The following is a 26,662-nucleotide window of genomic DNA, read 5'->3' as shown; positions in this document are numbered from 1 at the left end:
TGTTCATCTACCAGGCAGAGGAAGTTGTACAAGGGCTGTTATTTTTATTCTCTCTCAACTGAATTTGTCTTTAAACTTGACTTGACAGGAACAAAAATTGCTAGTTATGGATATGGTTGGTGGATCAGCAACCTTCCTCACTACATTCTTTCTCACCTCACTGAAACCTCTATTATCTCACCAGATCCCAAAATATTCCTGTCTGATTCTCCATTGCTATAGGAATGCACTCTACAATCTTCCCACCAAATTGCCAGGTATGGACCATTCACTATTGGCAAAATATTGTTCTAAGGCCCAATGGAGATACATTAAAGTAGTCAGTTGGTCAACACTCTGATGTGCCAGGGGCTTCTCTTGAACAATGGGAAGACAAAGAAAGGAAAAAACAGATCTGCCTTCAGGGGGATCATTTTCTAAAGGGGGGGGAGATTATACAAACAACTATAAAATATATTAGATGTTAATGGGAATTGCAAATGGTACACGTGGTCCGTGGCCTCACCAGACTTAGATAGACATAGACTTGGAAAGACAGGTTTTCTGGAAGAGTGATCACAGAACAACTTGCAAAACTGGGAGAAATGAGTAGTAGATTGATTTGGAGGCAGCAGGAAGATGAAAAAAGTCATTAAGGATGGCAGGAGGAGATATCTTTGTGAATGGGATAAGTGGAAAAAGGGTCTGGCAGATGCTAGAAGAACCAAGACATATATGCCACAGTCATCAAGGAAACAGGAAGCGCTCCAGGGGCTAACTTTAATTGTGATTGGCTTCATTTCTGTTTCAAAAGTTTTCTGCTCTTCTGAATGAATTAGAAATAACTATTCTCTTCTAATGTACTCCTGTTAGATGAATCAGAATAAAGCTGCAAAGGAGCAGAGGGAACCAAAATGGTAAGGATTACTGTTCAGCAGATGAAGGCTGAGTCAAAGGAAATCACATCGAAGATGTGGGAATGAGAGCTCACATACACATTGAGCACAGTTGGGGATTTTCATGAAAATGAATCTGTTGATTTAGCTGGAAAAAACATCTCTTCCATACTAAAGGATACAAGGGCTCCGAGGCCATATTTTGATACAGTGTCATGTTGCTATGATTTGTCCTACTGAAACATATTATTCCTCCTTGAATAGGTGCTTAACTTTAAACAGGAACCAGCAGGACTTAGCCCCATTCATCAGACTTCCTACAACATCTTCAGGTAGCTAGCTGTTAACTACATTTAGTTGCACTATACACATCAATTTTGGTGGGGGCTAGTATGCTTGCTTTAATGTCATATAATCCTGTGGGAGTGAGGACTATTAAAAGTAGTATTTTCTGTATTTTATGAAATATTTTCCTAACATTTTTGTTTCTTCTAAGAAGGGGCTCTCAACCTATTATTTGTAAACTTAAAAAACATATTTTGATAACTTCATTTGAATAGAAACTGATTTCCTTTGCAATCCTATGTATGGTATATAAGGGATTTAAAAATGCTATTTTGAGAAGATGTCTCACCAGACTGTCAAGAGGAGCCATAACACACACAAAATGGTTAATATCTTCTGTTCTAATCATATTCCTTTGATACCTCATTTAAATGACCATTATTTTACTTATATACCTATCTAAAGAGATCTTCTCTTGCTGACATCTGTAAAAGTGAATGTTTCCATTTTTGTTTTCTGGTCCTGTTTACCTAATACGATTTTGTTTCATAGATGGGGGAGAGGTGTCAGGAATTGTGAATTCATTGGTATGGAGAATACCCCATAAGAAAACACTTTCTGCTGGTGCAGATCAACAATTCCTGTGTAATTTTTGAATTTCCTGGGACACTGAGAAGTTAAAGGACTTTCTAGAAGTCATAGATCTAGATTGGTCCTTTAACCTACTATTCCATCTTGCTTCTTACTACTGTCATAATACTTACTGTTTAAATGTTTCTTTTAGTACATGTGTAGTATTTTGATCCCAACAGATGACAATTAGAGTAAATACAAAACCATTACACTTGAACCTCTTGAATTTATGGGAGTAAAAGGCACTTAAAGGAAACCCTGGGTCCAACTGCCTACAATGCAATTTTAACTTAAATAAAACCTGGTCATTGCATTGTATTGTAATCTCTCACAAATGATGCAGTCCTAAAAATTATGTTTTACTAATTCTATTCAGAAAGGGAGAAAAGTTTAAAATATATTTAACTTGCAACATTTATTCAGTGTGTCTAAGCTTGATATTCTTGCTAATGGTTTAAATATAGAGGTGAAGTGAGACCAGATGTTCACCATCTGTTATGTGACCACTGTTGTAATTATTGGCTGCTGTGAGATATAGAGTCATAAAATTCATGGAAAAATGACCTTAACACCATTTAATATTTTAAGAGGAAAGACACATTCAGTCACTTGATGTAATTTGTATTGATACATCAACAACATTTGACAAGTCTGAAGCCACTGTTCATAGTATAAACTCTCACTTTAATGTGTCAGTCTTCAAAATCACATTCTTCTATTTACTTGCCACAGATGACTTGCATGATCATGGCATCTTAAAAAAACCAACCAAGATGAAATCAAAAAGCACAGCTCTTTGTTTCACTCACACTCAAAAGCTGTGTCTGTGTACTCTTTTAGAGGCAGTAAATACTTGGTAAATGATGGAGGAATGAAAACAAAGTTACATCTAGGGTGACCAAAACACTGAATGGATGTGGAGGTTTGAATCAAAGGAGTGCCAAATTAAGAAGATAAAAACAGCACTTTCAAATATTTCAGCAGAGTAGAAAAAGCAGAGCTTGGCATCTAGTTAGGAAAATTAATTAAATAAAATGGCAAATTACTAGTTGATAACTTGGAATAAGTTCTTCCCCACCATCATGTATATCAGCCTCCTTGGCAATGATCTTCTCCTCTGTCCAAGCTTTCTGTCTCCAGTACCCCAATGACACCCACCTTACCCACATCAACTGATGGCACACTCTGTCCCCTTTACCCTGCCTTCAAAAATAACTAATCATGGTTTATATCAGTCCAAAATATTAAGACTACCTGATTACTGAAAAGTGATCTGCTCGTATGACTAATTGACAAAATCTGTGATGCAGAGTGAAAAGTGAGCTTGGTTTAGAGTCAAAAGACTTTGACGCAAGTTTCCAGTCTACTGTCTGCTATTTGTTGTTATTGTTGTTCTTGTTTTAAACTTAAAACAATACGGAGTTAATGCCCAAGATCAGAGAAAAGAGGATAAAAGAGCAAATAACTACCCTGAAAAAAATGCAAGTCACCTGGAACTGAGTTACATCTGAGGGTCACTGTCTTTGGCCTTTGAAAGGCCATGAAGAATGAGAAAGTGTTGCATGATCTAACAAGTCTGAATATCCCAATTTTCACCAAAAGAGAGAGAGAATAGAGCCTGTAAACTAGAGACAAAGATTTGTATGCAAATACCTCCCCAGGAGAACATAAGCTCTCTGAGAGCAGGGACCATTTTGTATTATTTATCTTTATATTTCCAGTGGCTAGCATAGTGGCTTCAACATAGAGGGTGTCATCACTAAACATAGTGCCTACAACATAGTAAATGCATAATCAATATCTATCTATCTATCTATCTATCTATCTATCTATCTATCTATCTATCTATCTATCTAGTTAATGCTTGACTTCTGTTGTTGCCTTTAGGTTCTATGCCTCATTATTTTTAAAACTAGAGAAGAAATGGATTGCCTGATTCTCCTAATTTATCTCAATGTATACTTAGTCCCTATGAAAAATAGCCTTACTCTACCTTCCTAGTATCTTATCCAAAATAGGGGCATGATAACCTGAAATAAAATATTAAACTCAAATGCCAATCTTTATAGTCTGTAAAAAATCCATTCAAATTTTTGTCCACCCAGGAATGTCCATAAGACTGGCTGTGTTAACTCCTAGGCTCCAAAGAATATTCTCTGTGGTGAATCTTTTTTATGAAAGGCATATGCACAGTTTACTGGTCTGGAAAAAAAAATAAATTCCAGGATATGTAATTTGATAACTAAGACCCTGCTTTGGTCATTTTTCTAAATGCACTCCCCTGCATACCAAAAATACAGACACTTGAGTTAGTCAGATCCACCCCCTTTATTCATAAAATCATGAACTGAAATGTATTTTAATCATTTATTTGTATTATCTCAGTTGTCTAGAACTCTAGAGCCCTGGTTCTGTTCATTATTTGACATATACTCTCCATGACATAGTCTAATTTGGATTATGAGGACTGTTACAGTAGGCTTCATAGAGAGCTAGAGAATAACTTCAATCAACTTTTTCAGAAGGGAAGAGACCATGCAACTGAAAAAGCCATCTCTTTTATGAAGAAAAGGGGATAGGAAATATATAGGTTTTCATCACTACCGTATTTGGTTTTCTGTTGTAAAGGAAGGTAGCATAGTGGTACAGATGGAGTACCTCCTGGTTTTGGAATCCTAAAATCCTGAGACTAAATCTCCACGTTTGTTATGTGTTATCTGTGTGACCATGGACAAATTCCACCACCCCACTTCCTGGGCCTCAGTTTTCTCATCTGTAAAATGAAGATAACAAAACCTGTAATGTGAGGCTCAAGTGAGATAATCTATGTAAATCACTTTGTAAATCACCATATGAATATGGATTTTTATAATAATAGGTTTCCTTGTTACTATTCATATGCATTTTATAAAAAAAGAAATGATTACATATCATTAGTTACTTACCTGTTTTTATTTTTGTATTTAATAAATGCTGAATAGGAGTAAGATATGTTTTCATGTCCCAGTTCTACCACCATTAGCTGTATAATCTTGGAAAGTAATTCAACCTCTCTGGGATTCATTTTCCTCATCTTAAAAATGAAGAAGTTTGGAATGATTGCCTTCTAAGGTCCTTTATAGCTCTAAATCTATGATTAAATTGCTAAGGTAGCAAGAAATGTTACCTTTCCTCCTGCTACCTCCAACTCATCACAGCAGTTTATATTCCACTCCAGACTTAAGCAGAATATGAGCTTTTATTTTATTTACTCTACAGATTTAATAAAAATCACTCCAGGTGTCTACTGTAAATGGTATTTTAATGAAAAGTGGAGTACCTGAGCAGCTGGACTCATCGAGTTGGAAATCAGTGCAGTCAACAAAGCCATCACAATGTTGGAATGCTGGGATGCAGCTATTAGTTGATGGACACATCAGAGAGCCATCTAAACAATGTCCACTGGCTGAAAAAAAAGAGCGATCATAATTATAAACATGTCTTCTATTCACTGAGCCTACACTAATAGATAGCTAGGTAGCATAGTAAAGCACAGGACTCTTTTTCAGGAAACACACTAGTCTGTGCTTCTCTTAGTATTTGCTGGAGCCCAGAGTCACCTTTCACATTTCTACAGACCTTAGTAGGTATGTAGTTCCTCCTAGGGTCTTAGCTGCTCTGATTCTATGTGCCTCCGAATGGACAGTGAGGGAAGACATGATCAATTGCTCAATCTTCTACCTGCCCTCGAGCCTAAGTCACCTATGATTACTAAGCACTTATAAGACTCAATTTGACAATAATTTATCAAATTGATTTTTTTAAATGCTTATGAAACCCCTACTTTGTTTACAGTTACATACTGAGCATCGTAGCTGCAATGATAAAGATGAAATAATCTTTGCCCTGAAAACATTTACATCTATTGGATTGATACAACATGGATGCAAACAATTAGAATATATATGTATAAAATAATACAAATAATTTCATTATGAAGATCAACTGAGCTGTCATGTAGATGGTGACACCCAGGATACATTTTAAAGGAACAAGGGATTCCATGAGGCAGAGGTGAAGAGAGAGAAAATTCTAGATATGAAAGACCCCTTGTGCAAAAGGCATAGCTGTGAAAGATGAAATGTTTTCATTGTGTGAGGAGGAACATGAAAAAAAACTGCACAGAAAGACTGGAACCAGACTGTGAAGGCCTTGAATTGCCAGGTTTGGGATTTTATATTTTATCCTAGAGATAATAAGTAGGAAATTATCAAAAATAAAAGTTAGCGGGGGCAGGGTTGGGTGAGAAATAAGGTTAAATCTGTGTTTTAAGAATATCAAATTGGCAGCTGAATGAAGGACTGATTGAAGAAGAAAGAGGCTGGGGACAGGCTACCAATTAGCAGGCTACTTAAATAGTCCAGGTGAGATAAAAAGAACCTTAATTAGTATAAATATTAAATTGAAGAGATGGAGGGGATGGCACGAAGGGAAAACTGACAATGCTTGGCAACTGTCTGAATTTGGGGGGTTGAGAAAGAGGAAAGAGTTAAAATTATGAACCTAGGTGACAGGAAGTGCCATCAGAAAAGTAGCCCCCTAACTTTGCTCTTTATCTCTAGGGTGGGGGGAAGGTAAAAAAAGAAATTAACACAATAATTTTGTTGTACTTTTGAAAGGAATAGCAAGCTGTGCATAGCAGTTTTGCAATTTCACGTGCAATCATCTTTTTATTTTACTCTGTTATGGAAATGCTTGTTTTATTTCAAAAATTAAAAATAAAATAAATTTTTAAAAAGAAAAAAGAAAAGTAGCATCCCTCCTCCCCAAAAATGTCACCATCAACAGAAATGGAGAAGTTTAAACTTTAGCAAAGTTGCAGGCTATAAAATTAATCCACATAAATCATCAGCATTTCTATATATTACCAACAAGGCCCAACAGAAAGAGATAGAAAGAGAAACTCCATTTGAAGTTACTGTTAAAATCATAAAATGTTTAGGAGTCTACCTACCAAAACAAACCCAAGAACGATATGAACACAATTACAAAACACTTTTCACACAAATAAAGTCATCTTTAAATAATTGGAAAAACATCAGTTACTCCTGGGTAGGTCAAGCTAATATAATAAAAATGACAATTTCTACCTAAGCTATTTTACTTATTCAGTGCCATACCAATCAAAATACCAAAAAATTATCTTACAGAGCTAGAAAAAAAAAATACCAAGCTTCATTTGGAATAACAAAATGTCCAGAATATCAAGGGAACTAATGAAAAGAAATGCAGGGGAAGGTGACCTAGCCATTCCAGATCTGAAATTGTATTATAAAGCAGCAATCATCAAAACTGCTTGGTACTGGCTAATAAATAGAGTGGTGGATCAGCGGAATAGGTTAGATATGCAAGACACAGCAGTTAATGACTATAGTAATCTACTGTTTGATAAACCAAAAGACACTAGCTTCTGGGATAAGAACTCACTATTTGACAAAAACTGCTGGGAAAAATGGAAAAGAGTATGGCAGAAACTAGGCATAGATCAAAATCTCACACCATATACCAAAATAAAGTCAAAATGGATTCATGATTTAGATATAAAGGCTGGTACTGTAAGCAAACTGGGGAGCAAGGAACAGTTTACCTATTGGATTTGTGGAGAACAGAATAATTCATGACCAAACAGGAGATAGAGAACATTACAAAATGCAAAATGGATAACTTTGATTTTATTAAATCGAAAAATTTTTGTACAAAGTCAATGCAACCAAGATTAGAAGGAAAGTAGAAAATTGGGAAAGAATTTTTACAACCAGTCTCTCTGATAAGGGCCTCATTTCTAAAATACATGGAGAATTAAGTCAAATTTCTAAGAATACAAGCCATTCCCCAATTGATAAATGGTCAAAAGATATGAACAGGCAGTTTTCAGATGAAGTTAAAGCCATCTATCATCATATGAAAAAATGCTTTAAATCACTATTGATTAGAGAAATCAATACGACTCTGAGTTATCACATCACACCTATCAGATTGGCCACCATGACAAAACAGGAAAATGATAAATGTTGGAGAAGATGTGGGAAAATTGGAACACTAATGTGTTGTTGGTAGAGTTGTGAAATGACCCAACCATTTTGGAGAGCTATTTGGAATTATGCCCAAAAGGCTATAAAAATATGCATACCCTTTGACCCAGCAATAGCACTTCTAAGGCTGGATCCCAAAGAGATCATACAAATGGGAAAAGGACCCACATGTACAAAAATATTTATAGCTCTTTTTGTGGTGGCAAAGAATTGGAAATTGAGAGGATGCCAATCAACTGGGGAATGGCTGAACAAGTTGTGGTATATGAATACAATGGAATACTATTATGCTATAAGAAATGATGGACAGGCTGACTTCAGCAAAACCTGGAAAGACTTGTATGGACTGATGCTGAGTAAAGTGAGCAGAATCAGGAGAATGTCGTACATAGTAACAGCCACATTGTGCAATGACTAACATTGATAGACTTAGCCCTTCTCAGCAATGCAAGGATCGAAGATGTCTCCAAAGGTCTCATGATAGAAAATGCTATCCACATCCAAAGAAAAAACTATGGGGTATGAATGCAGATGGAAGCATACTATTTGCTATTCTTTTCTTCTGTTTTGTTTTGTTTCCTCTTTCTGGTGGTTCCTCCTATTGGTTCCAATTCTTCCTTACAATATGACTAATGTGAAAATATGTTTAATAGGAATGTATATGTATAGCCTATATGAGATTGTGTGCTGTCTTGAGGAGGGAGGCAGGGAGGAAGGGGGAGAAAAATTTAAAACTCAAAAGTTTATGGAAGTGATTGTTGATAAGTCAAAATAAATTAATAATAGTAATAATAATGAAAGAAATGGAGAAGTTTAGAAGAGAGATGAGTTTAAGTTCTATTTTATACATTTTGTTTTGAGATGCCTTTGGCACATTGGTGTGTTGATATCTAGATAGCAAATGGTTGTATGGGACTGAACTTCAGGAGAGAGATTAAGGTTTGAGATACAGATCTGAGAATTATCTGAACAAAGATAACAACTGAACACATGGAACTTTATGAAACCAGCAATGGACAGGGTGTAGAAAGAGAAAGGGGAACAAGAAAGAGCTCTAGATAATGCCCACCACTAAAAGATGAGAGACTAATATGAATATATTGTTGTCCAAATGTGTTGTCTTTTTTCATTAACGTGCATTCTTTCAGAGCAGGGACTATCTTACTTTTCTAATTTTTCCCCAGTACTTAGCAAAATGCTTTGAACAGAGTTAAGCACTTAATCCATGTGAACTAATTAATTAATTAATGCTAGGTGTTTATTTAACAAAGGAATAGACTATAAGTAGAACAAAAAAAGAATAGTACCATGAAGACAAGGTGGGGGGAAGAGTATCCAGGAAAATAGGTAATCAATGCTAGCAAAAGCTACAGTGGATTCAGGAAGGTTGAAGATTAACAAGAAGTTACTTGATTGAGCAGCAGAAATTACTTCCAATCAAAAGAAGGTACAGATGGATTATGACAAAATTCCTTTACTTTAAGAGGGTTATAATCTACTTAGAGAGGAGTTGAGAAAATTTGAAAGATTAAATATATAGGTGACATCAATCACTGTGTCATTAGTGATCAGAGTTGGAAGCATTCTCCAGTTGGGAGAAATGGGGGAAGATACCTTTTCTAAGTCAGGTCCAGTTCAGAGCAGTACAGTAGTTCAAGCTTAGTAGTGAAAAGCAATAACACTGTCATGGGCAGTGAAATATTTAATAAAGAAAAGTTTACTCAACCATAAAAAGGATAAATAATGATACAACACAGATTCAAGTGGTCAATTTCCCCTAGGCCTCCACATTCCCCACGGGCAACCCCTGGTCATAATAATGTGCTAGCCCCTTACATCCTCAAAAGAATGGGAATCTCACCAAACCCAGAGACACCAATTAACTCCTCATAGCCTCAGTCAACTATGTCAAAGACACAAGAAAGTTATACCAATGGTTCAAGATTTAATTCCCAGAGCTGACCAAATCACAATCTAGCTCTTAATAACAACCTTTCCCTTAAAGAACCAGCTCATCCTGTACACAACAGATACCACTTTTACCAAAGTGTCGCGAAAGACCATCAGAGCTGGTCTTTAAAAAAAAATAGAAAAAAAAATTAATGGGCAGAGGCATGGGAGAAATCAATGTGAGGCTCAGGGCAATGTGAGAGATCCAGATAGTCACAGAATCTTGGGGTTGAATGGAAAAATCAGATATCATGTAGTTTAACCAACACCTAAAAAGGAACCCTCTCTACATTCTACACCAATGGTTATATCTCCTTCATCCCTCACTACATTCTACACAAAGGCCATCTAGAATTCATTTAAAGAATGGTCTTCAAGATGACGGAATAAGAAGTAAGTGACTTTTACCGTTCCTTATTAACCTCTGAAAGCCCAGAAAATATCGCCCCAGGAGAAACCCTTGAACAGCTGAACCAGAAGAAAGATGGGGTGCCGCAGACCAGTAGCCCAGGTAGCTTGAGGGATTAATGGGAAAGGCCCTTCTTGCCATGGGGGAAGGGGAGGGGTACAGAACAGGAGGCATCCCAGCAAGCTAGCTGAAAGCCCCACTTCAGCAAACTAGAGGGAGATCCTGAACCCCAGGTGGTGGAGCAGGCAAACACCAACACCAGGACCCCTGAGTGCCTCAGCACAGGCAGGGGAACCAGTGGAAGCTGGCTTGGAAAATCACCACAGGCCTCCATGTTCTATAGCAGTCAAGTCTTCTAGTGCCTCAGCAAAACTCTGGGAAGTACATCAAGGCCCCAAGCAGAGAAATACCACACAGCAGCAAAACATCCACCTGAAAGGAGCTGAAGAAAGTGAAAGAAGGAAAAGGAAAGGCCCAGAGTGAGCAGGCAACCTCCAAGGGCCAGACTACCCAATCCTACCCCTAGAATTCCAGTGTTGCTGATTCCAGCCTAACACTAGGTAACCGGCCAGAACCCTACAGCCTCAGCTGCCAGCATCAGAGGCCCCAGCACACAAAGTCAGGCCCCAGGCTCCTAGCACAAAAAGCTTGGGTCAGTGCCCCCTGCTCCCCAGCAGGAGAGCTCAATCTTTTTAAAGGCCAAGAAATAAGCAAACACCATGAACAAAAAGAAACACGCCATAGATTCTTATTTTGGGGACAGTGAAGATCAAGGCAGAAATTCCGAGGACAATATTGTCAACAACCCACATCTTAAACCTCAAAAGGAATCTGGTCTGAAGCCTAAAAAGCCTTATTAGAAGAGCTCAAGAAGGATTTTAAAAGTCAAATAAGAGAGGTAGAAGAAAATTGCGAAAAGAAATGAGAGGTATGCAAGAGAGAGTCAATAGCTTGTAAAAAGGAAGGACAAAAATTAACTGTAAAGAATAATCTTGTTCAGTTTTGGTAACTGAACACAGTTAACACAGTGTTGTAAAATGAGACTCAAAAAGGCAAGCTGGAACCAGACTGTGGAGGCTGTTGAATTCGAGGTAAAACTGCATTTTGTTTAATAAGCAACATAAAACCACTAAACATTTTTGAGCAGGAGGGTGAGAAGTCAAACTGCTACTTTTAGAAGATCATTTTTATAGTAGTAAATGGAAAGACACATCAAGGTAGGAAGAGTAGTTATGAGTCAATAACAGTAAAGACAACTCTACCAAACAAGGTTGGTAGAAGCAGTAGTAACAGTAGTACTTGGGAAATAATTAAGTTTGGGGAGGGAGGCAATGGTGACTGGGGAGAGGAACTGAGTAATGACTTTAAATAACTGAAAATGGTGGAGTTGTTCAGAGAAAAAATGAGTGAGATAAGAGGAGGGGTAGGTCTTGGGAAAAGATTTCTATTTTAGATATATTAAATTTAAGATATCTGCTACCACAGGTGGAAACATTCCGGAGACATTCAAATGAGTGTATATTCAATTAAAGCACTTTGAATTGGATTTTGGAAGAAAGGTTGACACTGTACACAAAGATTTAGAAGTTATGTGGAGAGAGATAATTGAAGCCATGAAAGTCAATGAGATCCCAAATCAATCAATCTGTGAATGAGCAATCATCAAACTCTAAATTCCAGGCATTGTGCTAGGTGTTAATGATACAAAGACAAAATAAATGAAACAATTCTTACTTTTAAGGTGCTTAATTCCTATCCAGGACTTGACTGACCAAGAGAGTGAAGAGGAAATGGAGGGCCAAAGACAGAGCCTCAAGGCAAACCTACACTTAAGGGCCAAGATTAAAAAGAACCAGAAAAGCAGACCAAAATACAACGGTCAAAAAGAGAGAAGAGCCAGAATGATCAGTACTGTAAGTCGAGGGAACTTATAAGACCAAGATGGAGGGCATGGTTAACAGTATCAGATACTGCAGAAAATTTGAGAAAGATGAGGAGTGGGAAAAGATTAACTAGATCTGGTAGTCAAGTGGACATGGAGAACCTTAGAGAGAGCAGTTTCATAAGAGCTGAAACCAGATTGCCTGGAATTCAGGAGTGAAGAAGGAATTAGACCCATGAGGAACTGGAGTAAATTACTCCTTCCAGAAGTCTGGTCATATGCATGAGGAAAGAAACAGGGCCAGAGTTTTGGGGAGGATGGGGAACAGGAACAAGTGAAGGTTTTGAGGCCTGGACATGTTTCTATGCACAAAAGAAGGAGCCCGTGGAGAGGGAGAGACTGAATATGCATGAGACAAATGATCACTGGTCACATAACTACAACGCGTGTGAGCCAAGAGTAAAATCTAGGTCTTTTCTGACTCTGGGCCCAGTGCTCTTTTCACTACAAAATGTTAGCAATGAATAATGGGATCTTCATATAGGTATAAAGATTCACATAAGCCTCAACAGATTTATTCACGTTTAATTAATTGCATTTTATTAGATATAGAGTAACTTCATCTATAGTTTTAGCAACTGAGGAGTAGAACAGAGAAGGTGGGGATTACCTAGCTTTGAGGAAATTACATTGCTGACGCAACTGACAGGCTGAAGAGAATAATAATAGTTTACATTTAAATGGGGCTTTTTATGGTTTCCAAAGCTACTCACTCATGATGAGGGTAGAGGAAGACCAGGTATTACAGGTATTATTATTGTTATTATTACAATTTTTCAACTGTAGCCGTAATTTTCTTGGCATAGGGAGCTTCTGTTGGGGAAACTCCCTCTACCACTGTAGATCTGAAACTTCTTTGCAGTTATACTCTTAGAGATTTGCCTGGGGTGTGGAGGGGTGTGATTTATGGGTATGTATCCAAAACTGGAACTGAACCCAAGGCATGCTGACTTCACCCCTAAGGCTGACTCTATAACAGCTAAATGGTAATGCCACTTAGATATTATTTCTCTTTTTCAAGAAGAGGAAACTGAGGTACAGATAGATTTAATGACCTGTCCATTTTCATATAGTGACTGTGTCAGAGACAAGATCCATTCCCAGGTCTTCTTCACTCCAAGTCTAGTAATCTATCTCCTATAAAATTGCCTCTTCTTACTATGGTAATCAACCCATTTCTTCTCATCCTGTGTAATATATCTTGCCATAAATACTTCATTGAGGACTTCCACAACTTCCTTGATGCCTTCCTCTGTTTCATGCAACATTTCATAGTCAGAAATTGGGCTGTTCATCTGTTATCCATCATTCACATAACATGCTTGATTCATCATCTTGTTAAGTCATAAATGCTTTCAGTGTTGTTTATGACACTTCTCACATTGCAAGTCATAACTGGAATTATTTAAATCGATCATGAATCTTTCCGTTGCCCTTTGGATCACTGGATATACTGATTCTTCTGAGATCACAGTGTGCTATGATTCACAGCCACATTGCATCACCAGAAGAATATCAGTGTTTGAAATCTAACACTGATAATTGATACTTACATGCATTTATAAAGTTTAAAATACACTTTATATACATTATCTGTTTGTGCCACATAATCCATGTGAGGTAGGTACTAGAGGCCTTAATATACCCTTTGACAACTGAGGAAACTGAGACTCAGAGAGGTTAAATATCTTGCCTGTAGTTATATGGTTTGTACTGTCAAAAGTGGGATTCAGACCAAGTGTTGCTGAATCTTTTGTAATAAGGAGAAGTTAGTATCATTAAAAGTACAGCAGAATTCTACAAATATAATTATAATTACTCGTGCATGTGTCAAATACTAGTCTGTGAGCTACAAGAAGGTTAGCTAAAGTCTGTATTTTCTCCAGGGCAGCTAGGTGGTGCAATGTTTAGCTCCTGGAGTCAGGAAGGCCTACCTGAGTTCAAATTTGGGTTCAGACACTTACTAACTGTGTGATCTTGGGCAAGTGGCTTAGCCCTGTTTGCCTCAGTTCCTCATCTGTAAAATGATCCATAGAAAGAAATGGTAAATCACTCTAGTATCTTTGCCAAGAAAAACCCAAATGGTGTCATGAAGAGTTGGTCATGACTGAAACAATTCAATAACAATGTTTTCTCCACCAGTTAGTGTGGTGCTCTGTATGTAGGAGGTGCTTAATAAATGTTTGTTATGCTACAGTTCTTTGCACATTATTGTTGATTTTTATTATTACTCTCATTCAATCACTAAGCATTTTTTATGTGCCATCTATGCTGCATTTAACATTGCTGACTACCCTTGTCCTGAATATTCTTTCCTCTCTTGCTTTTTATGATACTGCTTTCTCCCTGTTTACCTCGTACCTGTCTGACCACTAGTACTCAATCTCCTTTACTAAATCATCATTCACTTAAGGCCTCTAACCATGAGGCTTACCCAAGGTTCTGTCCTAGGCCCTCTTCTTTTCTGTAATGTCTTCTCAGTAAGATCAACAGCTTCTATGGGTTTAATTATCATCATTCTCTTTTTCTCTGTCTCTGTCTCTCTCTCTCCCTCTCTCTTCTCTCTCTCTTTTCTCTCTTCTCTCTGTTTCTCTCTCCTCTCTTTCCCCTCTCTCTGTTTCTCTCTCTTCTCTCTTTTTCTCTCTACTCTGTTTCTCTTCCCTCTCCTCTCTGTTTCTCTTTCTTCTCTTCTCCTCTCCTCTCCTCTCCTCTCCTTTCCTCTCCTCTCCTCTCCTCCCCTCTCCTCTCCTCCCCTCTCCTCTCCTCCCCTCTCCTCTCCTCTCTATCTCCTATGTCTTCCCTATCTTCTCACACAGCTACCGCTATAGTTCAGGCCCCCATCACCCTTGGCTGTCATCATTCCAAACAGTTTCCTAATTGGTCTCTCTCCCTTTATTGTCTCACCAGTCCTTTCCATCCTACACATCAGTGCCAAAACAACTTTCCTTAAACACAGATGTAATATATGACTCCCCTATTCAATCAACTCCAGTGGCTTCACATTGCCTCTAAGTTAAATATAAACTTCTCTTTAAAGTCATGCACAACCTAGCTCCAACCTATCTTTCAAGTCTTATCAGACCTTATGCCCCTTCTCACACTCTGATTCAGTCAAACTAGCTCTCTTTCTTTTCTTAATAAATAACACTCCCTCTCCTATCACTTTGCTTTTTAACCATCTCCAGTGCCTGAAATGCATTCTTTGCTTCTTCTCTTATCATAAGAGTCTTGTCTTCATTTAAGATGCAGGTTAGGCACCATCTTCTCCATGAAAACTTTCCCAATCCCCCTAGTGCCTTACTTCCCAAACTACTTTATGTTTACTCAGTAAATATGTGAACATATAATATTTTATGTATGTAAATTATAAACACATAAAATTAAATTATAAATATAAATACATGCAAATCATAAATGTTTATTTTTATATATTATACATAGATGTAGTCTATGTTTTACATGCAAATTAAATACATATATGTACATTAAATTTTATATTCATGTTGCATATAGATTTACATATATTTGCTCTCTCCCCATTCAAATGTAAGCCTACTGTATGTAGGAATTATTTAATTCTTTGTACTTTATCCCTAGCACCTAGTGCAGTACCTGGCGCACAGTTGGCACTTGATAAATACCTGTTAATTGATTCATTGTCTGTCCTTTCCTTCAAGGAGCTTAAATATTCCAGGGGGAAACAGCATGTACACCTAATATGAAGTAAGTGTAGACCCACTTTGGTTTATTTTGTTTGGAACTGTTATTTCATTGGTGTAGAAAGTTGCTGGTAAAGAACTTCCTTTACCAACTCATTCTCTGCAATTTACACTTTTAGAGAGTTGCCTAGAGAACTGAAAGATGAAAAGACTTCTCCAGCAAGTGTCAGAGACAGGATTTGAACCCTGATTTCCCGACTCTGAGTCCAGATCTCTCTACATTGCACCAAGCTGACTCCCTACTTGGTGCCTGCTATATTCCAGGCACTGGACTGGGCACTTGAAATATAAAGACAAAAGTGAAAAGAATTCCTACACTAAAAGTGCATAAATACATAGAAAATATTTAGAAAATAAATAAGGTTATTTTCCATGTGAAGGCAACGGTAGCTGGGGAGATCAGAAAACATCACTTAGAGGTGGTGTTTGGGCTGAGCTTTGAAAAAAACTAGGGGTTTTAAGAAGTAGAGATGAGGAGGAAACACATTGTAGGCATGGGAAACAAGGCAAAGAGATGGGAGGTAAACTCTAATGGGTGAGGGACAGAGGAAAAAGCCAATTTGGGTGGACTGAAGAATGGAAGAAGGGGAGGATAAAGAGGCTGCAAAGTTAGGAAATTGGGTCCCAAGTGGGATGTTTGACCATAAATTCAAATAGTGATTTCTATTACCTTATTTCTCTTGTGGTTTCATTTTCATTCTTCCTTTGTCACATACCCTTGGTTAAATGGGAGCATATTAATGTAATCCCCAAAGCTTGGATTTAATAATGCTGATGTCAGTAAACTGAAAGGTGCTTTTTGAAATGACAGGTCACCCATAGATTTTGTACTATATATTAAAGAACCTCAATAATTCTACTTATGACTTTTTTACATCTTCAAATTGCTTTAGAACTATTAACTAATTATTACTCACAACACCCTTGAGCAATAGGTGAGTGATAAGTGTTATTATCTTTCCTTCATAGCTGAGTAAACTTAAATATTCAGGAAAATCTCAATGACTTTCCAAAGTCACTAAAAGGAGTAGCAGAAGAATTCTTGTTTCAAAAATAGGTGTCCCCAATTAGCAAGCAGCCTATACCAAATGTCCTCAAGCATAAGTCCCTCATGTGGGCTGCCTAGAGCAGAGCCCTTCACCTAGAGGGAGAAGAGGAGGGGGAGGTAATACTTATAAATGGAAACAGCCAAAATGACCAGAGTCTATCAGCATTGACCCTAAAAGCAAAATTTGTTTGTTTATCTTTATCTGACCCACTGGTGATGAGTGTATTCAAAAGGGCCTGAGATATGCATAAGGACTGAGTCCTTGTTCTTATCCTAGATTGGTGAATTTGGAAAACGTTTTCTCTGAGTGTATAACAGGGCTAGCCTCTGCCACATAAGGGCAGGGAAGATTTCCTGAACTGTGATTCCTTTATATACCCTCATGGGTTCAGACTAGAATAAGATGGAGACCTGCTGTGCCAGTGAAGCAAAACTCATGATTATTTATAATGAGAAGTTACTTGCTTTTACTGAATGTTACAGTCATTCTATGGGCAGCTAGGTAGCTCAGTGGATAGAATACTGGTCCTGGAGGTAGGAAGACTCACATTTTTGAGTTCAGATCTGGGTGTCTTCAGACGCTTAATTGCTGTGTGACCCTGGGCAAGTCACTTAACCCTGTTTGCCCCATTTTCCTCATCTATAAAATGAGCTGGAGAAGAAAATGGCAAACCACTCCAGTATCTTTGCCAAGAAAATCCCAAATGGGGTCACAAAGTCAGCCATGACTGAAAAACAACTCAAAAACAACATGACCAAGTTATAAGGCTATAAAAGATTTCACTGATAGCATGCAGGGTAGAGAAGATGGTGACACAAGTAAAAATGTGTTTCTGTTCCTAGAGATCATGAACTCAACTGATGTATTCATCTAAGCAGTTACCACAAGATCCCTAGATTTATATCTGAAAGAGATCATAGAGGTCATTTAGCCCACCTCCCACAATCATACAGGGTTTAAGAGTTTACCAAGGTCCCATATCTAATAAAGGGGTAGAGCTGGAATGTGAAATCAGCTTCTCTTTCTCCAAATCCTTTCCACTGCAGCACAAAGGATACATATATCTTCTTGGGCTTAATTCATAGGTTCTTGACTAAGGAAGGTAGACTAATTATTACCTTATCTCCTACTAATCTGACTACTGCAACTAATTCTCAGGTCTGTATCACATTTTCATTGGCAGGTAGGTGGCACAGTGGACATAGGGCTGGACTTAGACTCTGAAGGACTTAAATTCAAATCCTAAAATACTTTATTAGCTGTGTGACTCTAGACAAGTCTCTTAAACTATGCCTACCTCAGTTTCTTCATTAGAAAAATGGGATAATAACACTATTTCTCAGGGTTGCTGTGAGAATAAATTAAGATAATTATAAAGTGTCATGTAAATCTTAAAATACCATATAAATGCTGGCTTTTGTTGTTGCTGTTTTTTTTTTATTATTATTTCCTTTTTTCCATCTCTCTAGACCTCAGCTTTGACTTCCTGATTGAGGGCAAGGATATTTTCAACTTGTAGAAGAAAGGGACTGGAGAAAAAGAAGAGAGATGAAAAAGTATCAGTGCAATAGTCTTTTCCAAAAGGAAAATATGAGACGCAGGGTGGCCTCCCAGGCCAGATCTCTATCCACTACCCTACTGCTTCTCCATGTACTATGTATGTATACTTAATTGATTTTAATATTAGAACCACCCAAAGGGATGAGTATTTTTTAAAGTATGACCTTGTAACCTGAATGACACTATTGAAATATACTACAATTTATCATGAATGTTGCTTACAATTTATTTTAATTCTTTTTCAAAACAACAGAGTCAATAGTAGCAAATGGAGTAGAAATAAACACAGAAGCAATTTAATCCTAAAATGTTTCCTTCATGACAGCTTTGCTCTTATCTTCTCATTCTGAAACTTTAGAAATAAGAAAAAAAGATTAAAATAGAACATATCTGGAACCAACGATTTTCCATTCACTTCTGGGGAAACCAACACATTTTGACTTGACAATTTCATGGAATACCAAACACTTCTGAGTATTAGCTCCCTGAGAGAATAAGCATTAGGAAGTACTCTAATTATTCTAATTGATTGGATAGCATAAAACCAAAACAACCCTTAGGCTTGAATATGGAAATTATCTGTTTATCTCTACAATTAGGAACATAATGGTGCCATTGAGGTGTAATCAGTAGCCCATGCCCCTTCTCAGATGTATCCCCTCCTGGGAATGCTCATATGTTTAACATGTGTGCTTCTATTAGCCCAAAATAAGTTAGAAGGCATTTTGGCTTCTCACAAAAGCACAGAAAGGCAAGGCTTTTAAGAATTAACATCCACTAAATCCATCAACAGCAAAGAAACAAATAAAAATTATGGATTTCTGTATGAGACTCCTCAGAGTTGGAAGGCACAAGTGAGGACATCTGGTCTCATATGCACCTGGACAGGAATCCGCCGCACAACCTCTCTCAGAAAGGGCCACATAGCCTCTGCTTAAGACAGCATTGAAGCCACTTTGGACTGGGAGGGAGTGTAGGAAATGGTTGATTTTCATTTCCACAGGGGTATAGTCTGGGGGCTATGTGGAAGTCGAATAAAGGAAGCCATACAAGCAGAACTGGTGGGTGAATGCGCTGACCAGCAAAAACCAGTTCTGAGGCTGGGTATGGATTGACATGTCCCTGTCCCAGGCAGAGGGGGTATGGGCATACCCAAATAAGGGGTGTTCCCAAATAAGAGCCTGATGGAAGAACTGTGGGGAGTGGAAGATGTAATTGGGGTGGAGACTCACGTGGGGAAATTAGGCACTTTGGATAGACTGTAACCTCTAAAGTACCCAACCAATGGGGAAACAGGGGAAGGACATTTGAATGGGTAATAGGGAATAAAAAGGTGTGCATCTGTGGACACATGTCCCAGGTTGTTAATAAAGCTTCTTACCACTTCAACATTGGCTTCGTGGAATTCATGATAAAGTTAACATTAAGCACCTACTTATATGCCAGGCATTAAGCTAAATGCTAAAGATATAAGTGCAAAGAATGAAATAATTCCTGATCCCAGTGAGATTATATACTACTGGGTGAGACAAGTAAAAAAAAATATATATATATATCTATATCTATATATATATATATGCATGTGTGTGTGTGTATCCTATATACATATACATACATACATACTATATATATATATATATATCCTGTATTACAGGAGAATATAAAGTTAATACATACACATTTGCATACACATACATATACACAACACTAATTTGTTGATCAAAAAATCTACTGCAATAATTTTTTTAATCATTATTTCATCAATATATGGAAATACCAGGGAGCAACACATACATACACACACACACACACACACACACACACACACACACACAGAGACACACACACACACTAATTAAATACAAGGTAGAAGGTACTAACATTCTGGGAGATCAGGAAAGCCTTCACAAAGAAGATGATGCCTGAGGTATGGTTTAAAGAAATAAACATGATAAGCTATGTTGGGAAACATCTGGTTCTACTTTTGAACAGTCCCATTAAGAAGATTCTCCTTACATTGAGCTATAATCTGCCTCAAGTAAAAGAAAATTTCTCTTTATTCCAAAAGGTAGTCCTTTAAAATTTTGAAAAAAATAATCATATCCCCACCCCCACCCCAAGTCTTCTCTTTTCCTACCTTAAAATTCAGTTAGCTGGATTAATTCATAGATTTTTAAATATTCTTTTCTTTATTTGTTTTGTTTATTTTTTTGTTTTCAACATTTACTTCCACAAGATTTTGAGTTCCAAATTTTCACCCCATCTCGCCCCTCCCCCCACCCCAATATGTCATACATTCTAAATATCCCTTCCCCTGGTCTGCCTTCCCTACTATCTCTCCCCCCCCTTCTCTTATCCCCTTCCCCTTCAATTTTCCTGTTGGTCATGATGGATTTGTGTACCCCATTTCCTGTATTTCTTATTTCCCAGTTGCATTTGAAAACTTTTTTTAAACAGGTGTTTTAAAAAACTTTGGGTTCCAAATTTTCTCTCTTCCTCCCTCCCTACCCACCCTCATTGATAAGGCAGGCAACTAAATATAGGTTATATATGTGCAGTTATGCAAAACGATTCCATAGTAGACATGCTGTGAAAAACTAACTCTATTTCCCTTAATCCTATCCTGCTCACCCATTTATTCTATTCTTTCTTTTGACCCTGATCCTCCTCAGAAGTATTTGCTTCTGATTACCCCCCATCCCAATCTGCCCTCCTCTCTATCATTCCCCTACTCTCTTGTCCCCTTCCCCCCCTATTTTCCTGTAGGGTAGGACAGATTTCCACACCCAATTGAGTGTGCATATTATTCCCTCCTTAAGTCAAATCCTATGAGAATAAGATTCACTCATTCCCTCTCACCTTCCCCTATTTCCCCTCCACTGTAAGAGCCTTTTCTTTTCTGGTTTTTTTTTTGTGGGATAATTTACCCCGTTCTACCTCTCCCTTTCTCCTTCTCCTAGTATATTCCTGTCTCACCCCTTAATTTTATTCTCCAGATATGAACCCTTCATTTTCAATTCACCCTGTGCCCTCTAACTATCTATCTATATCTATATATACGTACATATAATTTTTCCCCCTCCAACTACCCTAATACTGACAAAGGTCTCATGAGTTACAAATATCATCCTTCCATGCAGGAATGTAAACAATTCAACCTTAATAAGTCTTTTACGATTTTCTCTTTCCTGTTTCCCTCTTCATGTTCCATTTGAGTCTTGTATTTGAAAATCAAATTTTCTATTCAACTCTGGGCTTTTCATCAAGAATGTTTGAATGTCCTCTATTTCACTGAATGACCATTTTTTCCCCTGCAGGGTTATACTCAGTTTTGCTGGGTAGATGATTCTTGGTTGTAATCCTATCTCCTTTGCTCTCTGGAATATTATATTCCATGCCCTATGGTCCCTTAATGTAGAAGCAGCTAAATCTTGTGTTATCCTGATTGTGTTTCCACAATACTTGAATTGTTTCTTTCTGGCTGCTTGTAATATTTTCTCCTTGACCTGGGAACTCTGGAATTTGGCTACAATATTCCTAGGAGTTTTCCTTTGGGGATCTCTTTCAGGAGGAGATCAGTGGATTCTTTCCATTTCTATTTTGCCCTCTGGTTCTAAAATGCCAGGGCAGTTTTCCTTGATCATTTCTTGAAAGATGATGTCTGGGCTCTTTTTTTGATCATGGCTTTCAGATAGTCCAATAATTTTTAAATTCTCTCTCCTGGATCTATTTTCTAGGTCAGTTGTTTTTCCAATGAGATATTTCACATTGTTTTCTAATTTTTCATTCTTTTGGATTTGTTTTACAGTGTCTTGGTTTCTCATAAAGTCACTAGCTTCCAATTGGTCTATTCTAATTTTTAAGGAAGTATTTTCTTCAGTAATCTTTTGGACTTCCTTTTCCATTTGTCCAATTTTGCTTTTTAGGGCATTCTTCTCCTCATTGGCTTTTTGGACTTCTTTTGCCATTTGGGTTAGGCTATTTTTTAAGGTGTTATTTTCTTCAGTATTTTTTGGGTCTCCTTTAGCAAGCTGTTGACTTGTTTTTCATGATTTTCTTGTATCATTCTCAGTTTTTCCTCTACTTCTCTTACTTGCTTCTCAAAATCCCTTTGGAGCTCTTCCAAGGCCTGGGTCTGATTCATATTTTTCTTGGAGACTTTGGATGTAGGAGCTTTGGCTTTGTTGTTTTCTTCTGGTTGTATGTTTTGATTTTCTTTGTCACCAAAGTAAGATAATATAGTCTGACTCTTTTTTTTGCGCTGCTTACTCATGATCCTGGCCAATTACTTGAGTTTTAAACTGTTTGTTAAGGTAAAAGTCTGCTTCCAATGTGAAGAGTGTACTGTCCCAAGCTTCAGGGGTTTGTACAGCTGTTTTCAGAGGTACTTCTAGGGACCTGTAAATTTTCAGTTCTTCCAAGGTAGTATGATAAGGGGCGGGGTGTTTCCTCTCCCACCACAACAAGCTCCACCGCACCAGCACTCTACCTTGCCCTAGGACTGCCCCTCAGAACTGTGACCCAGATCCAAGCACTGGTAAAGCAAGAGAATCCTGCCTCAGCACTGGCAAAGAGATCCCTGAAATCCCCCTCTGATAAGCCACTCGATTCCCCCCTCAGTCTGTGGGCCTGAAGCTCAGGAAAACGCCGTGCTCAAGACTTGTGGCTGAGACCTAACTCCTCTCTCACTGCAGTCACAGACTTTTCCCACTGACCTTCTAAGTTGTCTTTGGTGTTCAGGGGTTGAGAAGTCTGGAAACTACCACAGCTGCCTGCGATTCAGCCCTCTGAGGCCTGCTCCGGGGTCTCTGCTGCCTGTGTGCCCATGCCGAACTGTGCTCCTCTCCTCGCCTGGTGCGATATACCTTTCCAATCAACTATCCAGGCTGTCTTTGGCTGGAAATTTGTTTCACTCTATCTTTTTATGGATTTTGCTGCTTTAGAATTTGTTTAGAGCCATTTTTTATAGGTATTTGGAGGGCTTTGGGAGAGAGCTCAAGACAGTCACTGCTTTCCCTCTGCCATCTTGGCTCTGCCCCCTAATTCATAGATTTGATGGATTCTCTTATGGAATGTTTTGGAGTTCTGACACCATTGCAGTCACCCTCCTGGGACAGAGCCAGTTTATAAATAATTTTCTTAAAATATGGTACCCAGAAATAAACCCAATATTTTAGATGTCATTTGATAAGGATTTGCTAGTGTGGTACTATATCACCTCTCCAGTTCTGAACAAGTTTCTATTAATGAAACCCTTTTGGACTAAAGAGATGGTGGTAGTGGATAGAAAGTCTTCAAGCCTTGCTTTGAAGTATAACCTCTGACATTTACTGGCTATATGATCATCTAATCTCTCAATGTCCCTGGCAGCCTCCTGTTTTATTTCCTAGTCTTCTTTTAAGCCTCAGCCAAAATCCAGCCTTTCGTGAGAAGCTTCTCCTAATCCTCCTTAATGCTAGTGCCTTCCTTCTGTTGATTATCTCCAATTTATCTTGCATCTAGATTATTTGTACATAGTTGCTTACAGATTGTTTCTTCCATTAGACTGTGGGCTTTTCAAGGGGTTATCTTTCACTTTTCTTTGCACACCCAGCCTTTAGCACAGTATCTGGCACAGAGTAGGCACTGAATAAATATTGACTAACCTATTTGCATTGGTACATTAGTACCAATGGGATTTCTATATACTAATAAAATCATGGTAACCTTAACCATAAGGGGAAAAAAGTTGAAGTGGAAGTAGTTTACTATTGCTATTACTATTATTATCATTATTATTATTATTATTTCACATTGTTGGTTTATACTGAATTTTACTACCCACTAAAACTTCCCAAAATATTGCATATGAGCTGCTGTCTAGCCATACCTCCCCCCTCTTAATTTATATGATTTTAGGAATCGACATTTAGGACTCCATATTTATCTCTATTAAATTTCATCTTATCCAGTTCAGTCCATTATCCTAGCCTGTAAAGATCCTAGCTGTGTCATCCAGCATGCCAGCTACCTTTCCTAGTTATATTATGTACCAGTTTAATAAACATGACATAATATGTGTTGAAGGCATTGAAATGTCACAGTGGGTAGAAAGATAGACATGAAGTCAGAAAGACTTGGATGGTCCTCAGATGCTTCCTAGCTGTGTAGCCCCAAGAACGTCATTTAACTTCTATCTGCCTCAGTTTCCTCATTTGTCAGTCAATTAACATAAATTCCTTTTGTTGTCCCTTGATCATATATTTCCCTTTCTTTCTCTTCCCTTCCCTTTTCCTTCCTTACCTGTATATATTAATTTTATACATGACTATTTATAGATGTAAATGAAAAAAACGAACTATTTCTTTTTTGTCTTTGTATCCTTAGCACCTAGCATAATTCCTCATGTGTAGTATGCATTTAATAAATATGTGTTCAATGACCGACTGATGTGTTAAAGGTACAAAACTAATTGCTATGGAGGAGATCCAAAGATAAATAAGGCCCAATCCCTGTACTAAAAGGTTTTTTGTTTGTTTGATTTTTGGTTTTTGGTGGGGGAAGAGGAGGTAAGCATTGGATTGGATAAAAAATCCCAAAAGACATTTAAAATATGATTAGGGTTATAAAAATTCAAATTCCAAGCAATATTTCCCCCCAAAAAACCATTGTTCAGAGAAAGGTTATTTGCAATTTTTTTTCACTCATTGCAAAGTAGTTATGCAACTTCTCATATCCCCTTCATATTAATCAATAAAGAAACATCTTCATCAATCATTTCATATTTACTTGCATAAATACTGCAAAACCCATAAGCTGAATATTTGAAGGCTATGTTACTGATTTATATCAAATGCACACAAGTTCTTCCACAGAAAGGTGAATGTGTGAAACCTTTTTAATAGATTTTAGAGAAACTAGATAATTGTGACATCGATCCAGGCACAGTTACTTATGTGAAGATAAAGACAATCAAAGAAAATGCTTTTTGAACTTAGCTGATAACTTGGAGGAAACAGAAGTCAGAAGGGACTTCCCGTGGAATGAATTTTCATCGTAATGAGTAAAATCATTTTTACTTATTAAAAGTTATCGCTTTTGGTGAATCAAAGTAACATCGTTTTGCCCATGAGCTTTTCTGAAGGCCCTTTTCTCAAAGGTCTAATCAGTACTTCTCACCTAAATTTATTCTATATTGAGTAAAATTAATAAGCATATATTGAATGCATACCACATACTAACTGATGGAAGAAATACAAAGAAAGTTGACAATCACTTAGCTTTGCAATTTAGTTTATAAGCTCATTGATATATAAAATGATTCCCAACTAATTTACTTACAGTCCTGTTAATATACTTTGTGCCTTTCTACCTCCATGTATTTTCCCATGTCATCCCACCTTGAAATGTCATCTGCCCTCTTTGGCTGTTTAAATCTAGATAGCCACTTGGACATTCTCTATCCAACATCCTTTTACAAATGAGAAAAGTAAGATCTTCAGGGAATAAGTGACTCATCCAAGGCCACACAGGTACTAATATTGGAACCTAGATTGTCTGATTCTGAATTATGCTCTTTTCACTACAAGTTTAGCCCATCCCACTAGTCATTAATTTTATCTAGTCCTTCTAGTTGGGAGGGAGGAAGGGAGGGAAAGAGAGAGAGAGGGAGAGAGATTGATCAACAATGAAAAACAAAGCAATAATACAAGATTTAAATAATATTTCAAACCAAGTGATGTAGAAGAGATGCCATCTGGAAGTATATGAAAGGGTGGAGATACCAAGCCAATAGCTATTGAGAAGAGGCTTGTGTGATCAGAATATATTTCTTTAGAAAAGGATGGGATTTGGTCTGAATCTTGAAGGAATGGTAAAATTAGAGAGGAGGGGAAGTAGCACATCAGGGTGGTCTGATGGCATAACAAATGGATAAAGGAAAGAAATCATAAAGTGCACTGAGAGAACAGTAGGGAAATTCTTTCGGCTCAGGCAGACCATTTTTGTAGAAGTTCCTGTACTCATTAGCAGGGCCTGTTATCTATTGATAAAGAAATAACATGAGCAATTAAATTTCAAAAATTCCAATGTCAGGCTGAACCATTGACACGTGTCATCCTTGCACCATCTGTTTTTATTTTTGTTTTTTGTTTGTTTGTTTGTTTGTTTTGGAATATTCCATGTCTTAGC

General features: G+C 37.6%; 1 protein-coding gene across 1 annotated transcript in view; it reads right to left on the bottom strand.

The window, feature by feature from the left end:
* MALRD1 (MAM and LDL receptor class A domain containing 1) overlaps nt 1-26,662 on the bottom strand; it is an 832,608-nt gene that overhangs the window by 97,810 nt on the left and 708,136 nt on the right. Inside the window, 1 exon segment of the mRNA XM_027847861.1 lies at nt 5,113-5,238. Coding sequence (XP_027703662.1) covers nt 5,113-5,238 — 126 coding nt within the window.

This window comes from Vombatus ursinus, unplaced genomic scaffold, assembly GCF_900497805.2.
Source record: "Vombatus ursinus unplaced genomic scaffold, bare-nosed wombat genome assembly UNPS02005459.1, whole genome shotgun sequence".
Classification (NCBI taxonomy): domain Eukaryota; kingdom Metazoa; phylum Chordata; class Mammalia; order Diprotodontia; family Vombatidae; genus Vombatus; species Vombatus ursinus.
This window is presented reverse-complemented; position numbering and strand designations above follow the sequence as displayed.